Source organism: Gadus macrocephalus, chromosome 6 (assembly GCF_031168955.1).
Source record: "Gadus macrocephalus chromosome 6, ASM3116895v1".
NCBI classification, from domain to species: domain Eukaryota; kingdom Metazoa; phylum Chordata; class Actinopteri; order Gadiformes; family Gadidae; genus Gadus; species Gadus macrocephalus.
The window spans coordinates 23,729,725-23,746,049 of NC_082387.1; the positions used below are offsets into that span (position 1 = coordinate 23,729,725).

General features: G+C 45.5%; 3 protein-coding genes and 1 long non-coding RNA gene across 10 annotated transcripts in view; 1 reads left to right on the forward strand and 3 right to left on the reverse strand.

The window, feature by feature from the left end:
* Positions 1-712: 712 nt before the first annotated feature.
* On the reverse strand, positions 713-6,610 carry ethe1 (ETHE1 persulfide dioxygenase). Of its 5 annotated transcripts, none has more exons than XM_060055165.1 (8): positions 5,956-6,598; positions 5,277-5,356; positions 4,483-4,627; positions 3,959-4,107; positions 3,291-3,420; positions 2,847-2,936; positions 1,471-1,587; positions 713-972 (listed from the first exon to the last, which is right to left on the reverse strand). In XM_060055165.1, the coding sequence occupies exons 2-8, from the start codon at positions 5,280-5,282 to the stop codon at positions 926-928; spliced, it is 684 nt and encodes a 227-aa protein (XP_059911148.1). In that variant the 5' UTR covers positions 5,283-5,356; positions 5,956-6,598; the 3' UTR covers positions 713-925. The 5 variants fall into 5 exon arrangements, with proteins under 5 accessions (XP_059911148.1, XP_059911147.1, XP_059911146.1 ...); XM_060055164.1 differs by lacking the exon at positions 5,277-5,356 and having other exon boundaries at positions 5,956-6,061; positions 6,372-6,596; XM_060055163.1 differs by lacking the exon at positions 5,277-5,356 and having other exon boundaries at positions 5,956-6,600.
* Positions 6,611-6,849: 239 nt separating this feature from the next.
* Positions 6,850-11,500, reverse strand: LOC132460123 (transmembrane protease serine 3-like). Of its 3 annotated transcripts, XM_060055170.1 has the most exons (7): positions 11,387-11,500; positions 10,636-11,115; positions 10,149-10,327; positions 9,854-9,949; positions 8,459-8,601; positions 8,050-8,205; positions 6,850-6,912 (listed from the first exon to the last, which is right to left on the reverse strand). In XM_060055170.1, exons 3-7 carry the CDS (start codon positions 10,318-10,320, stop codon positions 6,859-6,861), a joined length of 621 nt encoding a protein of 206 aa, XP_059911153.1. In that variant the 5' UTR covers positions 10,321-10,327; positions 10,636-11,115; positions 11,387-11,500; the 3' UTR covers positions 6,850-6,858. The 3 variants fall into 3 exon arrangements, with proteins under 3 accessions (XP_059911153.1, XP_059911151.1, XP_059911152.1); XM_060055168.1 differs by lacking the exon at positions 6,850-6,912 and having other exon boundaries at positions 7,993-8,205; XM_060055169.1 differs by lacking the exon at positions 6,850-6,912 and having other exon boundaries at positions 7,993-8,205; positions 10,591-11,115.
* LOC132460124 (uncharacterized) lies at positions 8,155-10,098 on the forward strand. The gene is made up of 3 exons (XR_009526345.1): positions 8,155-8,295; positions 8,494-8,643; positions 9,902-10,098. It is a non-coding gene; the product is annotated as an uncharacterized LOC132460124 (long non-coding RNA).
* Positions 11,501-15,709: 4,209 nt separating the features above from the next.
* drd2l (dopamine receptor D2 like) overlaps positions 15,710-16,325 on the reverse strand; it is a 3,295-nt gene continuing 2,679 nt past the window's right edge. Inside the window, exon 5 of the mRNA XM_060053510.1 lies at positions 15,710-15,909. Coding sequence (XP_059909493.1) covers positions 15,710-15,909 — 200 coding nt within the window. The remainder of the gene's footprint in view (positions 15,910-16,325) is intronic.

The following is a 16,325-nucleotide window of genomic DNA, read 5'->3' on the forward strand; positions in this document are numbered from 1 at the left end:
TTCGCATAGTGCACACATGAGGACTCACTCATCCCGTGGTGATTGATGTGTGAAAACATTCGAGGAGTCGAGTATGACAGTTTAATAACAGTGACAGGAGCCAACTCTTTGTCTGGAGAAACCGGTCTTCCACCACGACGAGTCTGGGGAGGGGGGCATAATAAAGTTATCCATTCTGTAGTGTTCCAAGTGTTTAGGTGCCCATAGTGTTGAAGAAGTATTCAGGGGCCAATACTGTAGTGTTCAAGTGTTCAGGTGCCCATACTGTAATGTTGAATATTCAGGGAGCACATTATGGCTGTGATGGAAACTTGCCTCTTGGTAACTCTGATGGCAAATAAATGTCATTCATGTGCTATGCAAAACAGCCTAGCTAGTGTGTGTGTGGGGGGGGGGGGGTGTGCAGACTAAGGCCCAATCCCGTTTCTTTGCTCACTGTCTCAACCCTACATCTCAACCCTAACCCTCATTGCTCATGCTCATTGCTACCCCTCATTGCTACCCCTAACCGATCCCCTACCAAATGGGACAACCCTACCCTGTGACGTCATCATGGCCTCCCCGTGCCCCCGAGCAGATAACCAGACCCCTGGTCATGTTTGTCTTTAGGAGTCACTTGTATTCCTGAATAGCAACATGAAGAGAGAACATCCGGCTTGAAACAATCCTCTCCACGACTTCCATTGCAATAATGCACACACGCACACACAGATTTAGTTTAATTATTTGATGATTGTGGTATTTATTTACACATCATTTCTACACGCGAATATTGTTATTGTATTGTCATGATTTCCTCTTTCCCGCAAAGGTTACACATTTTATAACATGGAATTATGAGAAGACGTTTCACAATCATTAACGCACATGTTCATTAATATCAAAGTCACACTCAAATAAAAAGCAACTGCTGCTGGAGATGCGGTCAGACGTCGTGGAGCCCACAAACCAGATTAGCGGGAACTGCAACGTCTGTGGAGAGGAAGGGGGAGACACCCAATTATGGACATGCTCATTTGTGTGTGACTCCCCCACCCACCCACACAATACTGATATTTGCAGAGTTTCATCCGTACAAATATATATTTATAACTTGTCTAATTGGATTTAATTTAATTTGTGTTTTTCATTTGCTCCATTTTATATTTACACACACACACACACACACACACACACTAGAACTTTTGTTTCACCCGTTTACTCTACTACTTATAATTATGTATTTAGCACTTTATTACTGTCCCAGCAGTCAAAGGAGCAGCGAAACTAAGCATTTCCCTCCAAGTTGTACATGTACATGTATGACTTTGTATGCAACAAAAACTTGATTCGATGAACAAGCCTCTTGCGCATGCAGTTGTAACATCGTCATAAGGCCCTGGAGAGACATGTTAATTCTCAGGATCAACAGTTTTTATTCTATAGGAATGATATGGATCTTAAGAGGGAGGTAGGGACGGGACAGGGTACCTATCTTTGCCGGCTTCTGCAGGTTCAGATTGTTCATGATGTCTACGAACTCCTCCAGATTCTTGGTGAGGCGAGGGTTAAACCGCCGCTCCTCCCCTACTGTCGACACCGTCTGACCTGGGGGGGGGGGGACACAGAGCTGTGACCGACTGGAAGCCAACTGTTGCCCTGGTCACAGGTCGTGTCCCAATTGACCCACTTGTGACCTTGAGCGTGCACTACTTAAAACCCACAATGCACCAGCAGTTAAATGATCAACTCAATATATCCCATGATGCATAGCCCTTTCCTTTTCATCCGATTCAAACGATATAGATGGTACATGTTATTTATGCTAATGAGCTGTCAAAGGACGACATGTAACACGTTACAGTAATTAGTGTCCGGATTCCCCCTGTACTTGTTCCCTAAATAGTTATACTAATATTATAGAGTTAAGGGAATCTGAAAAGAAGTGAAACAATTCAAACACAGCCACAGTGAGAATACAGAGTTTTACCTCAAATTACTTAAAGCACATCTTTTAACTACCACACAATACAATGTAATGTTTAACCGTCCCCACCGACCCATTCGTTGGCTTGTATGCTTTAGAGCAGGGGTCGGCAACCCCAGGCACACGTGCCACCACTGGCCCGGGGCCGCATAATCATTGGCACACTTGCACTTTATCCTGTTTTGGCCATTTCCTCTCAGTGCAAATAAGTTTAAATTAGTTACAGAAAGCAGTGTTCTGAAATGGGATAAATTCATAGTTTTTAAACCTATGTTGTGAGTAATAGAGAAGAAAATATTAAAAAAAATTGTTGCAAGTGGTCTGTATGCATCGCATTCACGTGGTTTTGCAAAGCTGTACATGTCTTAAAGATATTGATGTGGATGGTTCCAACATTCTCATATATTCTCTTTTTTTACATTTCTAACAGTGTAATTATGTTTTTGAATGAGTTTCTGAAAATGGTGTTTTAAGATGGGACAAATGTAATTAAAATTACAAATAAAAAAATAAAAAAATGTTGATGCATGATTGTGGACTATATTGAAATAGTACCATTCCAGGTCTTCTGGAAATGTTTTAGTCGCTGTGTCATAATTCAGCTTAATTTTACTATATTGTTGCTTAAGGCACACTCATTAACGAGAAAATGTCAAACTGGCACTGCATGTTGAAAAGGTTGCGGACCCCTACTTTAGAGGTTCTGTGACTTTTTTGATGTTTGATAGCTTGGTTTTCATTGCATAGTCTTTCAGTCTAAATAAGAGATAGAAAAGAGCTCTACATCTCCCACTTTATCTCAGTGGACATCAAGGTAAACATCTAGCAAGTCAATATATCACGATAAAAAAAGAAAAACAGGAGGATGTTGCCGATGAACCTTTGTAGTCGTGCGCTGGGTAGACAAGACACTGGTCCGGCAGCGTGAAGATCTTCTTGTGCACGGAGTCGTAGAGACGCTTGGCACAGCCTGAGCACAAGGAAAAGTTTAGAGCAGCCACGCCAGCTGACAACACACCCGACATGACACCACACTGCCCCACTGTGGACACTCTGTGACATTACAACAACAGCATTTACCAGCGACATGCATACATCATACATCCATACCACGGCCTATTTGGTATGTGACTTATTGAAACGTAGAGGTTTCTAATCAATCCACACAGAGCCTGGGTAAACAAGCAGTTTTGTCCCATTCCACCGTTGTATTTATTTTAGGACATAAAGTAGTAACAGTATGCCTTGGCAGTACAAAGGTGGACAGACAGAGGATAGCACAAAAGATCCTCGATGCGATCAACAATAGCAGCGTAGGGCGTACCCTGCTGGAAGTCTGTCCGTCCACAGCCTCGGATGAGCAGGGTGTCTCCGGTGAAAGCCAAGCTCTGGTCGCCCAGCACCAGGGTGACACAGCCGTCCGTGTGGCCTGGAGTCTCCCGAACCGTCAACACCTGCACGGACCAATGGAGATTCACACGACCTCTCTGAGAAAGTCGACATCCACCCAAATAACGCACAGCGCCTGCAGGTACCAACGGAGAATAGGATAGGATACATTTATTGTTTTTCGTTCCTCTTGGGTGGAGATCCATCTGACGCATTCGAGTAAACTCAAAAAGCTGTCGCCGCCACTGGGCGACACCCGGGTACCACCTCCATGTCTACGGCCAGCTTCCGACGGTGGCAGAAGGTTAATGCACGTCTTTCAATGTGGGAGGAAACCCAGGTGAACACATGAGAGAATCAGAATCCGAACTTGAAGTGCGTGTGTACTATGAATTATAAAAGCTATGAAAGGCTACAAAGAACAAAGAAACCAAACGTCCCTGCTGGGTTTTTAACAAAGCTGGGGCCACAGTGCCCTCCAAGTCCCACCACCCCTCAGATAAACTAAACTAACCTCAGTACTTAAGCATTGAATGTGTGAACTGAGCAGACTTCTAGCGGTGTCGGAGCGTGTCGGCGGCGGCGACGGTTCCGGTTCCTCACGTGTCGGCCGAAGGAGATGGTGTCTCCCTCCGACAGCAGGAGGTCAGCGGACGCCCCGCTGTGCCTCGAGATGGCGCTCTGGAGCCCCGTCACGCGGCGCTTCAGCTGCCCACTGCCCGTGATGTGGTCCGCGTGGCAGTGGGTGTTCACTGCGGAGAGCGCACACATTCACACGTACACACATTAACTCACTCAACCATGATCTTTACCGTTAGTCTTTAGTACTTGCCATCTCTCACCTGAGTCCCATCTGCTATCTACCGGTTATCTTCAGCATCAGCCCTGATTGCAGTCTACCTGCTTTCCCATAAGCCCTACTTGGCCATCTTTAGGGTTAGCCTCACCTGCCATCTTTAGCGTTAGCCCTTCTGTCCACATTTGTGTTAGCAATACATGCTGTCGTTAGAACCACCTCCCATCGTTAGAATACCTAACATTTTCAGTGTTACCCCCACCCGTTAGCTTGAGGGTTAGCCCTAAATGCCAACGTTAGCCTGACCCACTATCTTAAGCGGTAACCCTACCTGCCATCTTAAGCGTTAGCCCCAGTTGGTTGACTAGCATCAGGTCACGCTCCACCGTCTCCAAGACGGGGTCAATGATTACGGCCTCTGCACTTTCAGAGTCCGCCAGTAGGTAAGTGTAGGTACTGCTGCTGGACTCGTAAAGCTACACGCACACACACACACACACACACACACACACACACACACAGTTAGAGATGGTTCATTTAAGGCATGGGTGAAATGTTGTGCTAGGTGATTTGAGGGTGACTCCATGTTATGTCAATTGTCTCGTACTCAAATGTGTGTGCATGTGTGCATCAAGATGAAGTTGTTGGTTTCTAGTTCAGCGTCAACTGAAGCAAACCATTTATTGGTGCAAACAGACTACTCTCAGGTAGACAGGGGCAGAGAGTAACCAGATGGCAGGCACGGTCATACATGCGCCACGCCCATGAAGGCAACCAGGGAAAAATCCTTTGAGCCTTGAGAATAGGGACGTGGAAGAAAACACGTCCCACACCCAGGAAACGAAGCATGAGGCAGGCTCATCGTCTAGTGGAAGCGCCGCCGGACAGTTGCAGCAGGGAGGCCGTGACTTCCTTACATTTCTTCATCGTAGATGGTTGAAGTAGTAGTTTGGAGAGCCAAAATACTTAGTTTGACATTTGCTGTTTTTCCTCTACTGACAATTGCAGAAAATATTTTAAACAATGTAAATTATATTAAAGAATTATTTGTGCATCTTAAGACCTTATATTCATGTTTTTTTTATTAAAGTACTTATAGTAGGACGCCTGAAATTGACCTCTCACCTTCATGAGTTCTATGGTGAATGAGCCATGTTTAGTGGCTGACTTTGTTGTTCTGTCCGCAACATCTCACACCATAACCTCTGCTGGAACAAAACAATTCTAACAGAATCTGGATGCAGAATCAGATTTTGTTCCCGATACTCCGGAAAATTAAGAGGATTCTAAAGGGTTTATCCTACAGTAAAAGCCTAAATCAACCGCAATCTAGGCTAATAACAACTTGTTTTGCCACGTTCGCATGAGAAACACTGTGGCAGTTACAAACCCAACATTGTTCCCCATAATGTCAAAACCCACACTTCCACACCATCACAAAATAGTATTAGTTGTTTTGCTCCAGAAAGGGCGGCGGTCAGTCGTGTGATTGATGTGCACGCCCTGTTCCTAAAGATTGGTGAATTGATCAATAAAGCCAGATATTGTTTTATAACGGCTGAAGTTTTATCTTACGTTTAACGTCTTCAGACGATCCGTTTCCTCCAAAAATAAACCATTAACCAATATTGATCAATACGAAAAACTATTGGGTAGCTTTGAAATTAAGTAGCCTACGAATTAAACTCATCTACTAACCCTAAACAATGAAGTCGGTTTAAACGGTTTAACAAATGACACATTGTGGAACGCACAGGTTAAAGTATTGTCGACAAAATATATTTATTTAGATTAACCACCTCACCTGTCTGAAGACGAGTCCTTCTCTCAGCGCCATCCTTGAGCATAATGTTCTGCAGCTGACCGTACCGGGGAGGGATCCGCGGTATTCCCCGGGTCGAGGGAGCCCTCTGCTGTTAAGAGCACAAGTGGAGACCCAGGCTGACGCTCGCTGGCGGAGCAGGAAGGCCAGTACCTGTCCGGCAGGTTTTACGCTCCGCATAACAGAACTCATTGATAATTATATTAAAATCGAATATGTATGCAGCTCTTTAACTTTACTCTAAAGACGGTACTGGCCTGGATGAGTATATTCCCGTGGTAACAACCAGTGTGTCAACACGACCGTACCGAGCCTAGCTTTATAACATAAGAGGCATGGCGAGTGTATATTGTCTATGTCTAATGATTAACTACGTGTATCAAATTGATTGTTCATACATGTATAGAGGCAGTGGGGACCGAAGACGATAGCTTTCCTAGCCTTGAATGAACTCCGGAAGAAACCTTATGAGACGTGTTGTCGTCACGGGTAATTCATTGTCCAAAACAAATATGATCGGTCGTCGGTACTTCTGATTTACGGCCTAGGCTAAAGTTTAGAAGTTTGAAAACTCCGATGTGATGCAGATATAAAAAAGTACAAAACAGCTTGCTGTTGTAATCCAATGTGTACGTGACTGCAAGCGCGTCTATGGTTTGTTTGAGTTGGCCCCTCCTCATTTGTATTCGTCTGAGAAAGGTACAACAAAAATTATGGGTCTTTTTGCCTAAACAATAAATTGTATTTCGTACACTTCAAAATAAAAACGTTTTTGGATAAAACGTGACAATTTAATTAAGCTTTTAGATAAAACATGAGCATTAAATTAAGCTCACTCAAAATAACACAGAGGCCGAACACATTTGTTATCTCTGTTTTTATACGTCAGGAAATCAATGTGTTGGCTCTTTTTTCTTGAAGCTCGGCAGGTTTGTCCATCTAAAGAAAAACATCAAGACCAGACTTACAATAAAATACAGATATACAACATCAACACACTTATTACCCACAATATATATTATGACTCATGTAACTATAAGAGTAACTTACTAAATAACTCTTAACTAACTCCTTAGATCAGATCTTTAACCACTCCAGGAAGTACTTTAATTCATGTTATTTTCAGCTTGTATCACAGAGAACAACTTCTCCTAATTAAGTTAATGATGTGCTTGTAAATGAAAAATATTCACAAATCTCACTGTGACACCTGTTTGTCTTATGCTAATTCTTAAAGGATACAGTTGCTAACAATTCTCTTAATTGCATTACAGGTTTTTTTTTAACTTTAATTTCATTAATATTTGTGTTGCCTGTTCATTTGGGGTTGATGTAGTGGTTATTGATAGCTCTAATGTTTTGGTGAATGCATGTTGAGGGGATATAATAGGTAATATAAGACTGAGGGAACATTGGGCTGACAGAACATGAGGCTGACAGAATATAAGGCTGACAGAACGTATGGCTGAGGGAACATAGGACTGACAGATCATAGTATACGTAAGAGGGCTGAGGTAACATTGGGCAGAGGGAACATGGGACCTTAATGTGTGTAAAGGGATGAGGATCCATAGGGCTCAACTAGCCAACTCTCCTATTTAAATGTCCCACGACACGCCACCAGGTGTGAGTAGCCGTCACGAGCCGTTTGGAAAATCGGGATCTTATGACATCACAAGTGGGCGTGTCCATCTAGATGTGTGACGGATAGATGAGCAACGTTTGCTACGGTGCATCAGTCTAGGCTGGTAGACTGATCTATCCAGCACACATCTAGGTGGACACGCCCACTTGTGACGTCATGAGAGACCGATTTTCAAAACGCTTGTGCACGACTAATCCCAGTATCCCACTCACAGTAGGTGGCATGTCATCGGACCTGTACCTCACCTGGTTTAACTCATCCAAACATCGGTTTTGTTCACCAACACCCCTGTTTAACTCATCGACACACCTACTAAACACACCTGTTTCATTCACACGTTAAACCTGCCAACTCACCCGTTTTAACGCATTTATTTAACTCACAGATTCCCCTGTTGGACTAGCCCGCCCCCTGGTGGTTCGAGGACGCACCTGGGTTTCACGGTAGATCCAGCGGACCAGCGAGGTCACGCTGGTGTACACTCCCGGTTTACCGCCGCGGCCGCAGCCGTGGCCCCAGCTCACCACGCCCACTAGCCTCCAGTCCCCGGGACCGGTCTCACAGACCAGTGGACCCCCGCTGTCGCCCTGGCAACCACACCCCAGGCCTTGTCACACATCAACAAGACCTGATGGGTCGAACCAATTCAGCTCAGAGCACGACAGTGCTTCAGTCAGGTTAGGAATAGGGCCATACATTTGAGTTGGCCAGACTAGTTGGTTATAGAAGAGTTCAGAATAGTTGGTTGGTCAGGTTAAGATTAGTTGCTAGAATATGTATTACTAGTTGGATAGTTGGGTAAAGACTAGCTGTGAGAAGAAATTAGACTAGTCGGTATACCTTACACGAGTCGACTCCTCCCTTCATGTAACCAGCACAAAACATCCGGGGAGTTAGGAGGCCTCCGTAGACATGCCGTTGGGAGCACGTGGCTGGGGATATGATCTGAACGCACGCCTGTTGGAGCTCGTCGGACAGCAGCCCTGGAAGAGAAAAACTACCCATCATTCAGCAGCCTGCATTGGGTGAGGAAGAGGAGGAAATTGGAGTGTAATTCCGGTGAAAATTGAAACCAGGGTCTTTTTCGTCATGAAGCCCCATAAAATAAGCCCTCCAGACACTTTTTTTCGTTGATAATCGAGTATAGAGCTTGCCCGCAGGCCGCGATGCCCGGAGCAAGGGGCGGCTATTTATTTTTTTTAAATCAGCCAAGTATCAAGAGGGGAGATTGTTTTGTTTATTATTTTGGCGCTGTCACGTTAAAATTGTTGTTGACAACTTGACAACCAATTACGTAAGGGTTGTCCGTTGCCGGGCAGGTTTCAAAAAACATTCGGCTCATGTTTCCAAAGACGAAATTACATAATACAGATAACGGATCGCTAGATAACACTTGTTTTTACTTTATATTTGTATTGTATTGAATTGTTTAATCGAATTTAGCTAGTAAACTGAGTGTTTAAAGCAGGTTTCAAAAACGTGTCTTGTCGCGCTCAATGAATGAACGAGCATGAAAGTTCGCGAATGTTCAAGAACCTTCCTACGTCATTCGACGCGTTCGCCCGTTGCCAGGCAACAGACGATCGCGTCGTCTGTTGCCAGGCAGGTTTGGCATTCGTCAACAACTGATGACGTAGGCCGGTACAATTTTCGCCCCCGGTATAATTTTAACGTGACCGCGCCTCTATTATATCATTTACGGTAGCAAATTATCGACTTGTTTGGACTTCCTGGAAAAATTGACCTACCGGTAAGGCACAGACTAAGAAAACAGTATTTTTTAATAAACTCCCAGTACTAACTAAGTTGTTGATGATTCGTTTTATGTGTAGGGACCCTATTCATGCTAGTGTAGATGTGCTATTTTGAGCAATGTTAGTGGTTAAAAAATGCAGAATTGGAAGCTTTCGCTGTGCCCTAGCTCCGGGCATTCGCGGGCAAGCTCTATAGGCCTACTCGATTTTCCTGCGAAAAAGAGTGTCTGGAGGGCTTATTATTTGAGGCTTCATGCCGAAAAATACCCTGGATTCAATTTTCCCCGGAATTACACTTTAAGACATTCCACAAAAGAAGCAATAAACTGAAGATGTTAAGAATGTATCTAAACCATGTCGCTGGTGCGGGTATAAAAGAGAGGATATAAACAACAAGAAATACGCAAAAAACAGAACCCCTGGCAGGTATGAATAATAGAGAATGACTAATTAAAATGCATGAATGAACAAAAAGACCCACCGTTCTCTCTGGTATACCCCCAGCCTGTAATCCAGCACCTTGTTTCAGGAGGGAAGGACGCGCTGGGACTGGGCAGACAAACAGGCCGCACGCCCCCTGGTGGACAGCAGACGACACAAGGCAAACAATGTAACGGTAGATGATAGAAAAAATAAGTTAACTCAGAAAAGTAATTATAATCAATAACTGCTATCATAAAAATGACAATAATGATAAAATAATTATAATAAATAATTTTATGATGACGTGATCTTAACAAAAACATTTGGAGCGGTGGGGAGTTCCATAAACCGACCTATCAGCTGGATGTCTGTGAGCATGCTCAGAAGCCCGAGGTCGTAGTCCCCACTGCTGGAGGTGTACAGGGGGTGGTAGACCACCCTCCCCACACGGTACCGCTGACCCTGGGACACGTCCAGCAATCGCAATGATCCCACCACAACCTCCCAGTTGGATGGCTCGAGCATGTTGGAACTGGCACACACACACACACACACACACACACACACACACACACACACACACACACACACACACACACACACACACACACACACACACACACACACACACACACACACACACACACACACACACACACACACACAGTGTGTATTCTGTACTTCTGTTTGAAAAATGAACACTAGATATTGTGCGTTCCTAGCGTGTATTGTTTGTATGTGGTATGTTGTGTAACAGTGCCTAGTGTGTTTTGTGTCAAGTTGTGTTTAATGTACATCAACGCGTGGCTTGTGTCGGGTGTGTCTGAGTATGTGTCGTACTTCACCAAGCAGTGCGCCGCGGTGATGACCCAGCGCGGGGAGATGATGGAGCCTCCGCAGAAGTGCTTCCCCTTCCACCGGAGGCTGCTCTGCCAGCCCCAGGGCCCCGCCCCCGCCGGGGTACCCCCGACAATGCGCCCCAGTCGTCCCCGTGCCGGGGACGGGCAGACTGCTGAAACTACTTATTATCAATACTTAGTATACTTGTAATACATACTGATGATTCATTCATATGAGTAAGTAAAATGCGTACTGTAGGCCCATTCATGTAATACGCATAATGATACACTCATTATTACTACTAATAGATGAATAATCCCATTCACAATAATCACCAACTATCAACTGATAGTAAACACTTTAGAATAACTAACTTTGGAGCATTGATAGAGTAAATTTGATGATTTACAAACGATAGACAGTGTGTGAATTGTGTTTTGTAGACACCTTAAAAAAGTTTAAAACGTTAAAGGGGACATACTATACCACCAGGTGTGAGTGTGATTAGCCGTTTCGAAAATCTGCCCCATATGACATCACTAGTGGGCATGTCCCCCTAGATCGGTGCTGGATAGATCAGTCTACCAGCCTACCCAGTGGACTGAAGTAAACGTTGCTCATCTATCCAGCACAGATCTAGGTGGACACGCCCACTAGTGATGTCACATGGGGTAGATTTTTTCGAAACGGCTTGTAAGGCTAATCACACCCACACCTGGTGGTATAATATGTCCCCTTTAAAATAAATAACGTTGTTTTTAAAACATGCAGTCGAATGAACTAATTTTTAGCAGAAGTTATAAAACGGTGAAAATGTCAAGGTAAAAGTCATTGTTATTCTCTACTTCAGTGGATCATTTTACAGTTACCGGTGTATATTTCGTCTTGTGCAGAGCTGTTGCTCAACTGCGTTGAATTGAACGTGATCTGCACCGGCGTCGGAATGCTGCAATTCTCTTTTCCGCTACTCAAAGTCGACAGCTTCGTAGAAAGTATTGCGTCTAAGAAGTGAACCAAATGCAAGAGATGAGAAAAATGATAACAATAATGATGCTAAGTTCCTATAGATGTGTCGTATAAGGGCTCCAAATGACATCAGGCGGAAAATGGTTTACCACAAGGGACAATTCTTCATCTGAATTGTAGGCTACACATCCTCACTGACTATCATTACACAGTCACTGAATCTATCACTACACATCCCAAATGGGATCTATCATTACACACCCTCACTGAATCTACCACTACACATCCCAAATGGGAACTATCATTACACACCCTCACTTAATCTACCACTACACATCCCAAATGGGAACTATCATTACACACCCTCACTTAATCTCTGTACACATCCTCGCTGCAACTTGTAGTCTACACATCCTCACTGGGACCTATCACTGTACTGTACACATCCTTCCTAGGTTCTCATTACAGACCCTCACTGGATCCAACACTGTAAACTTCCTCACTGGGTCTGTCACTGTGCACACATCTTAGCAGTTGCCATCAATGTACACATCCTCACTGGGTCCGTCACTGTACACATCTAAGCTGTTACCATCACTGTACACATCCTCACTGGGACCCATCACTGAACACATCCTCTCTTGGACCCATCCTCACTGTTACCATCACTGTACACATCCTCACTGCGACCATCACTGCACACATCCTCACTGGGACCTATCACTGTACACATCCTCACTCGGACCTATCACTGAACACATCCTCATTGGGGCCATCACTGGACACATCTATGCTGTTACCATCACTCTACACATCCTCACTGGGTCTGTCACTGCACACATCCTCACTGGGACCGATCACTGGACACATCCTCACTGGGACCCATCACTGAACACATCCTCTCTTGGACCTATCACTGGACACATCCTCACTGTTACCATCACTGCAAACATCCTCACTGGTTTGTCACTGTACACATCTAAGCTGTTACCATCACTGCACACATCCTCACTGGGATCTATCACTGAACACATCCTCACTGGGACCTATCACTGAACACATCCTCACTGGGTCTGTCACTGGACACATCCTCACTGGGTCTATCACTGAGGCCCACATCCTCACTGGGTCTGTCACTGGACACATCCTCACTGGGTCTATCACTGAGGCCCACATCCTCACTGGGTCTATCACTGAGGCCCACATCCTCACTGGGTCTGTCACTGAGGCCCACATCCTCACTGGGTCTGTCAGTGGACACATCCTCAATGGGTCTATCACTGAGGCCCACATCCTCACTGGGTCTATCACTGAGGCCCACATCCTCACTGGGTCTATCACTGAGCCCACATCCTCACTGGGTCTGTCACTGGACACATCCTCACTGGGTCTATCACTGAGCCCACATCCTCACTGGGTCTGTCACTGGACACATCCTCACTGGGTCTATCACTGAGGCCCACATCCTCACTGGGTCTACCCCTGAGGCCCACATCCTCACTGGGTCTACCCCTGAGGCCCTCAGGTTCCCCTACTGATATGCTGATGCTCCCACAGATACCCAGCTAATGTCTCTTCCCCTGTAATGACACCAAAGTCTCAGCACGTATTTCTGTCTCTCAGACGTCTCCTTCTTGATGAAGACACATCACCCAGAACAGAACCTGGCTCAGAGTGAGACCACCCCCCCATACAGCTTCACCGTTCAGCTTGACTCCTTGATGAGTCCCAAACAAGTCACTTACGTGTTTGTCACGACCCCACTGGTATATATGGGAAAACGGCTCTGTCTAGGCAGGAGTCGAGACACGTAAGTGGTAGCCAACCACAGCTGGCAGGCAACTGGCTTCCGGCCACGTGAGCAGTGACTCACCTGGGTTCCTGGCTAGCTCTGGTCCTTCTCTCTCTGGTAGGGGGGATAGCCCAAGCGTTTGGGGTGAACGGTCGCTGTCTCGTTCAGTTATTGTTTTGACATAACATAGACAAACGAAGACGACAAAGGGGGCGGTCGCGTTCCCCGTAGGAATCCTTAATTCTGGCGTGGTCCTGGTATGTGGGTGAATGGGCTTTACAAAGTCTTATGATTTCGGAGTGTAACCACCGGGCACCATGCTGTCTATCCAGACACCATCTTGTTTCTGTGTCGGCCATCTTGGATCCCTCAGGTGACCATAATCCAGGCCAATCAAGGAAGCCACTCCCACAGTTGCCATGACCACCAGTTACCCACCAGCCTAACATTACCCAACAGTAGGATTGTGACAGTTATCTAATTATCTATTCATATAATATGTAATATAAGGTACCCAAGATGGGGAAGATGGGGAGGATGAGAAGGAGGAAAGTGACCAGGTACAGGAACCATTCCAGGCAGAACAGTATGCGCCCCATCCAGGGACAGAGCCGGCCACATCTCGTACCTGAATGACAGAGTAGGCTGTTAGTCAATGCGACCCAAAACAACCCCTATGAGCTTTTCACTGGTCCACCACCCGTATCGTCTGGTCAAAGTAACCAGCCACACGTCACATGACAAGTTTCTATCTGCTTATACAAACTTTTTTTTAAGCATTTTATTTTCAGTCTTTATTCAGTAAATGTATATACTGTTTAGTTTGATGGTTAATAAATGCTAATTGAATACCCAAGAATACTAAAAGTTAGAATACTGTTACTATTGTACCACTACTTCTACTATACAAATCAGGGCCGTTTCTGACCTTCAGGAGAGTCTTCAACGTCTTCATCAACGTCCGCTTCAACTGCTTTGACCTGCATGTTGGCGATGCATGCTATTTCGGCTACGCCTGCTTCAAACTCTACATCCGCTAAATCTGCTGCTTGCGCTGTGTCCGCAACATTGGCTATGTCCGCAACGTTGCCAGGTGTGGGCATCTGGTTGGGGGTGGAGTAGAAGGGGAAGCAGGGTGGAGGTGGAGGTGAGGTAGAGAGGAGGTGGAAGCAGAGATTAGATCATAGGCGAGGTAGAGAGGAGGTGGAGGTTGAAATAGGAGGTGGAGGTGGAGGTGAGGTAGATAGAAGGTGGAGGTGAAGGTGAAGCAGAGAAGAGGTGGAGGGAGAGTGAGAGAGGAAATGTAGGGTGAGGTGAATAGAGTGAAAGGAAAACTAAATGTTTGTCATCTAGCCGATCATTTTATCATCCAAAGCTACCTATATCAAATTTCTTTGTACAAACATTATACGTTAAGGAGCAGGTGGGGGTTTGGGCCTTAAGCATGCAGTCTCTTAAGTGTGCAGTCTCACCTGGCAGTTGGCCATGGCAGCGTCCTCTCGTCTTCGATGGCTCCTGATTCATACAAGCTCTGCAGGTAGAGCCTTTAGCTCCGCCCATTTGGCATCTTACCACGCCCCCTAAACCTTCTGCTGTGTATTATTAATGGACAGCTAGAGACCATTGGTTCAGCTGAACACGTTACAGCACAGGGTGTTGGCAGCTCACAACGAGGTTAACATGGTGGTGGCATTACCTCAGCATATCTTTTGTACTCAGTCACACTCACACACACTAGTTGTCTCTTAGTAGTATCAGGCTGCCAAAGCCAGTAAGCAAGGCATCAACACACATGCTCTGGTTTCAACGACAATAATACCTCACAACACCAACTTTAAATTAATCATGACTAGGTCCTTCCTGGAATCACTCACACACACACACACACACACACACACACACACACACACACACACACACACACACACACACACACACACACACACACACACACACACACACACACACACACACACACACACACTAGTTGGGTATCGTTTATTACAATCTCAAAAGATCCCATTTAAACATGAAACACTCAATTGTGACAGACTGTGTTTGACTATAAAGTCAAAAATAAAACAAAAATAACATTGAAGTGGGAAGAAATAAGGACTTACAGTATTTTATTCAGTCTACAGTGCGTCTCACAGCCAGAACATATATTCATATGATGTCACTGATGGTGAAGCCCCTGATTGGTGGAAATGTCAAGAGTTGATCAGGGGGTGAAAACACACATAGATCAGCTCCTCCTCCTTCCCCTCTAACACCCCCTCCATCCTCCCCCCCCCCCCCCCCCCCCCCCGCCCGACCTCAGCAGTGGAGGATCTTCTGGAAGGCCTTTCTGAACTCAATGTTGAAGGTGGTGTAGATGACGGGGTTGACGGCGCTGTTCAGGTAGCCCAGCCAGGTGACGGAGCTGTAGAGGGAGGGGGACACACAGCAGGCGGTCCCGCAGTGGGCCTTCAGCACGTGGGTCAGGAAGAAGGGCAGCCAGCAGATGATGAACACTCCTGCAGGGAGAGACGCATTAGAGAGAGAGAGAGAGAGAGAGAGAGAGAGAGAGAGAGAGAGAGAGAGAGAGAGGGAGAGAGTGAGAGTGAGAGAGAGAGAGAGACAGAGACAGAGAGAGGGAGACAGAGAGAGAGACAGAGACAGAGAGAGAGAGAGAGAGAGAGAGGGAGAGAGAGAACGAGAGAGAGAGAAAAAAAGAGAAATAAAAGGAGAGAGAGAAAGACACTCCTCCTCACCCAGAATGATGGGAGAGAGAGAGAGATAGAGAGCGAGAGCGATAGAATTAGAGAGAGATGGACTTAGATGGACAGAGAGAGAGTCGTCCTCACCCAGTATGATGGCAGAGAGAGAGAGAATGAGAGAGAGACTTAGAGAGAGATAGACTTAAATGGGGGGAGGGATACAGGGTATGATG

Bases quoted from the DNA above. Each gene is read 5' to 3' on its own strand.
- ethe1 (XM_060055163.1), bottom strand. From the start codon at position 6,165: ATGAGTTCTGTTATGCGGAGCGTAAAACCTGCCGGACAGGTACTGGCC. The intron at 4,628-5,955 runs GTGAGGTGGTTA...GTGTGCGTGTAG, and splicing joins AAGGACTCGTCTTCAGACAG to CTTTACGAGTCCAGCAGCAG. The intron at 973-1,470 runs GTACCCTGTCCC...TCCTCTCCACAG, and splicing joins GCAGAAGCCGGCAAAGATAG to ACGTTGCAGTTCCCGCTAAT.
- LOC132460123 (XM_060055168.1), bottom strand. From the start codon at position 10,320: ATGCTCGAGCCATCCAACTGGGAGGTTGTGGTGGGATCATTGCGATTG. The intron at 9,950-10,148 runs GTCGGTTTATGG...GCTGTCCACCAG, and splicing joins CACAGACATCCAGCTGATAG to GGGGCGTGCGGCCTGTTTGT. The intron at 8,206-8,458 runs GTATACCGACTA...TGTGGTTGCCAG, and splicing joins GAGGAGTCGACTCGTGTAAG to GGCGACAGCGGGGGTCCACT.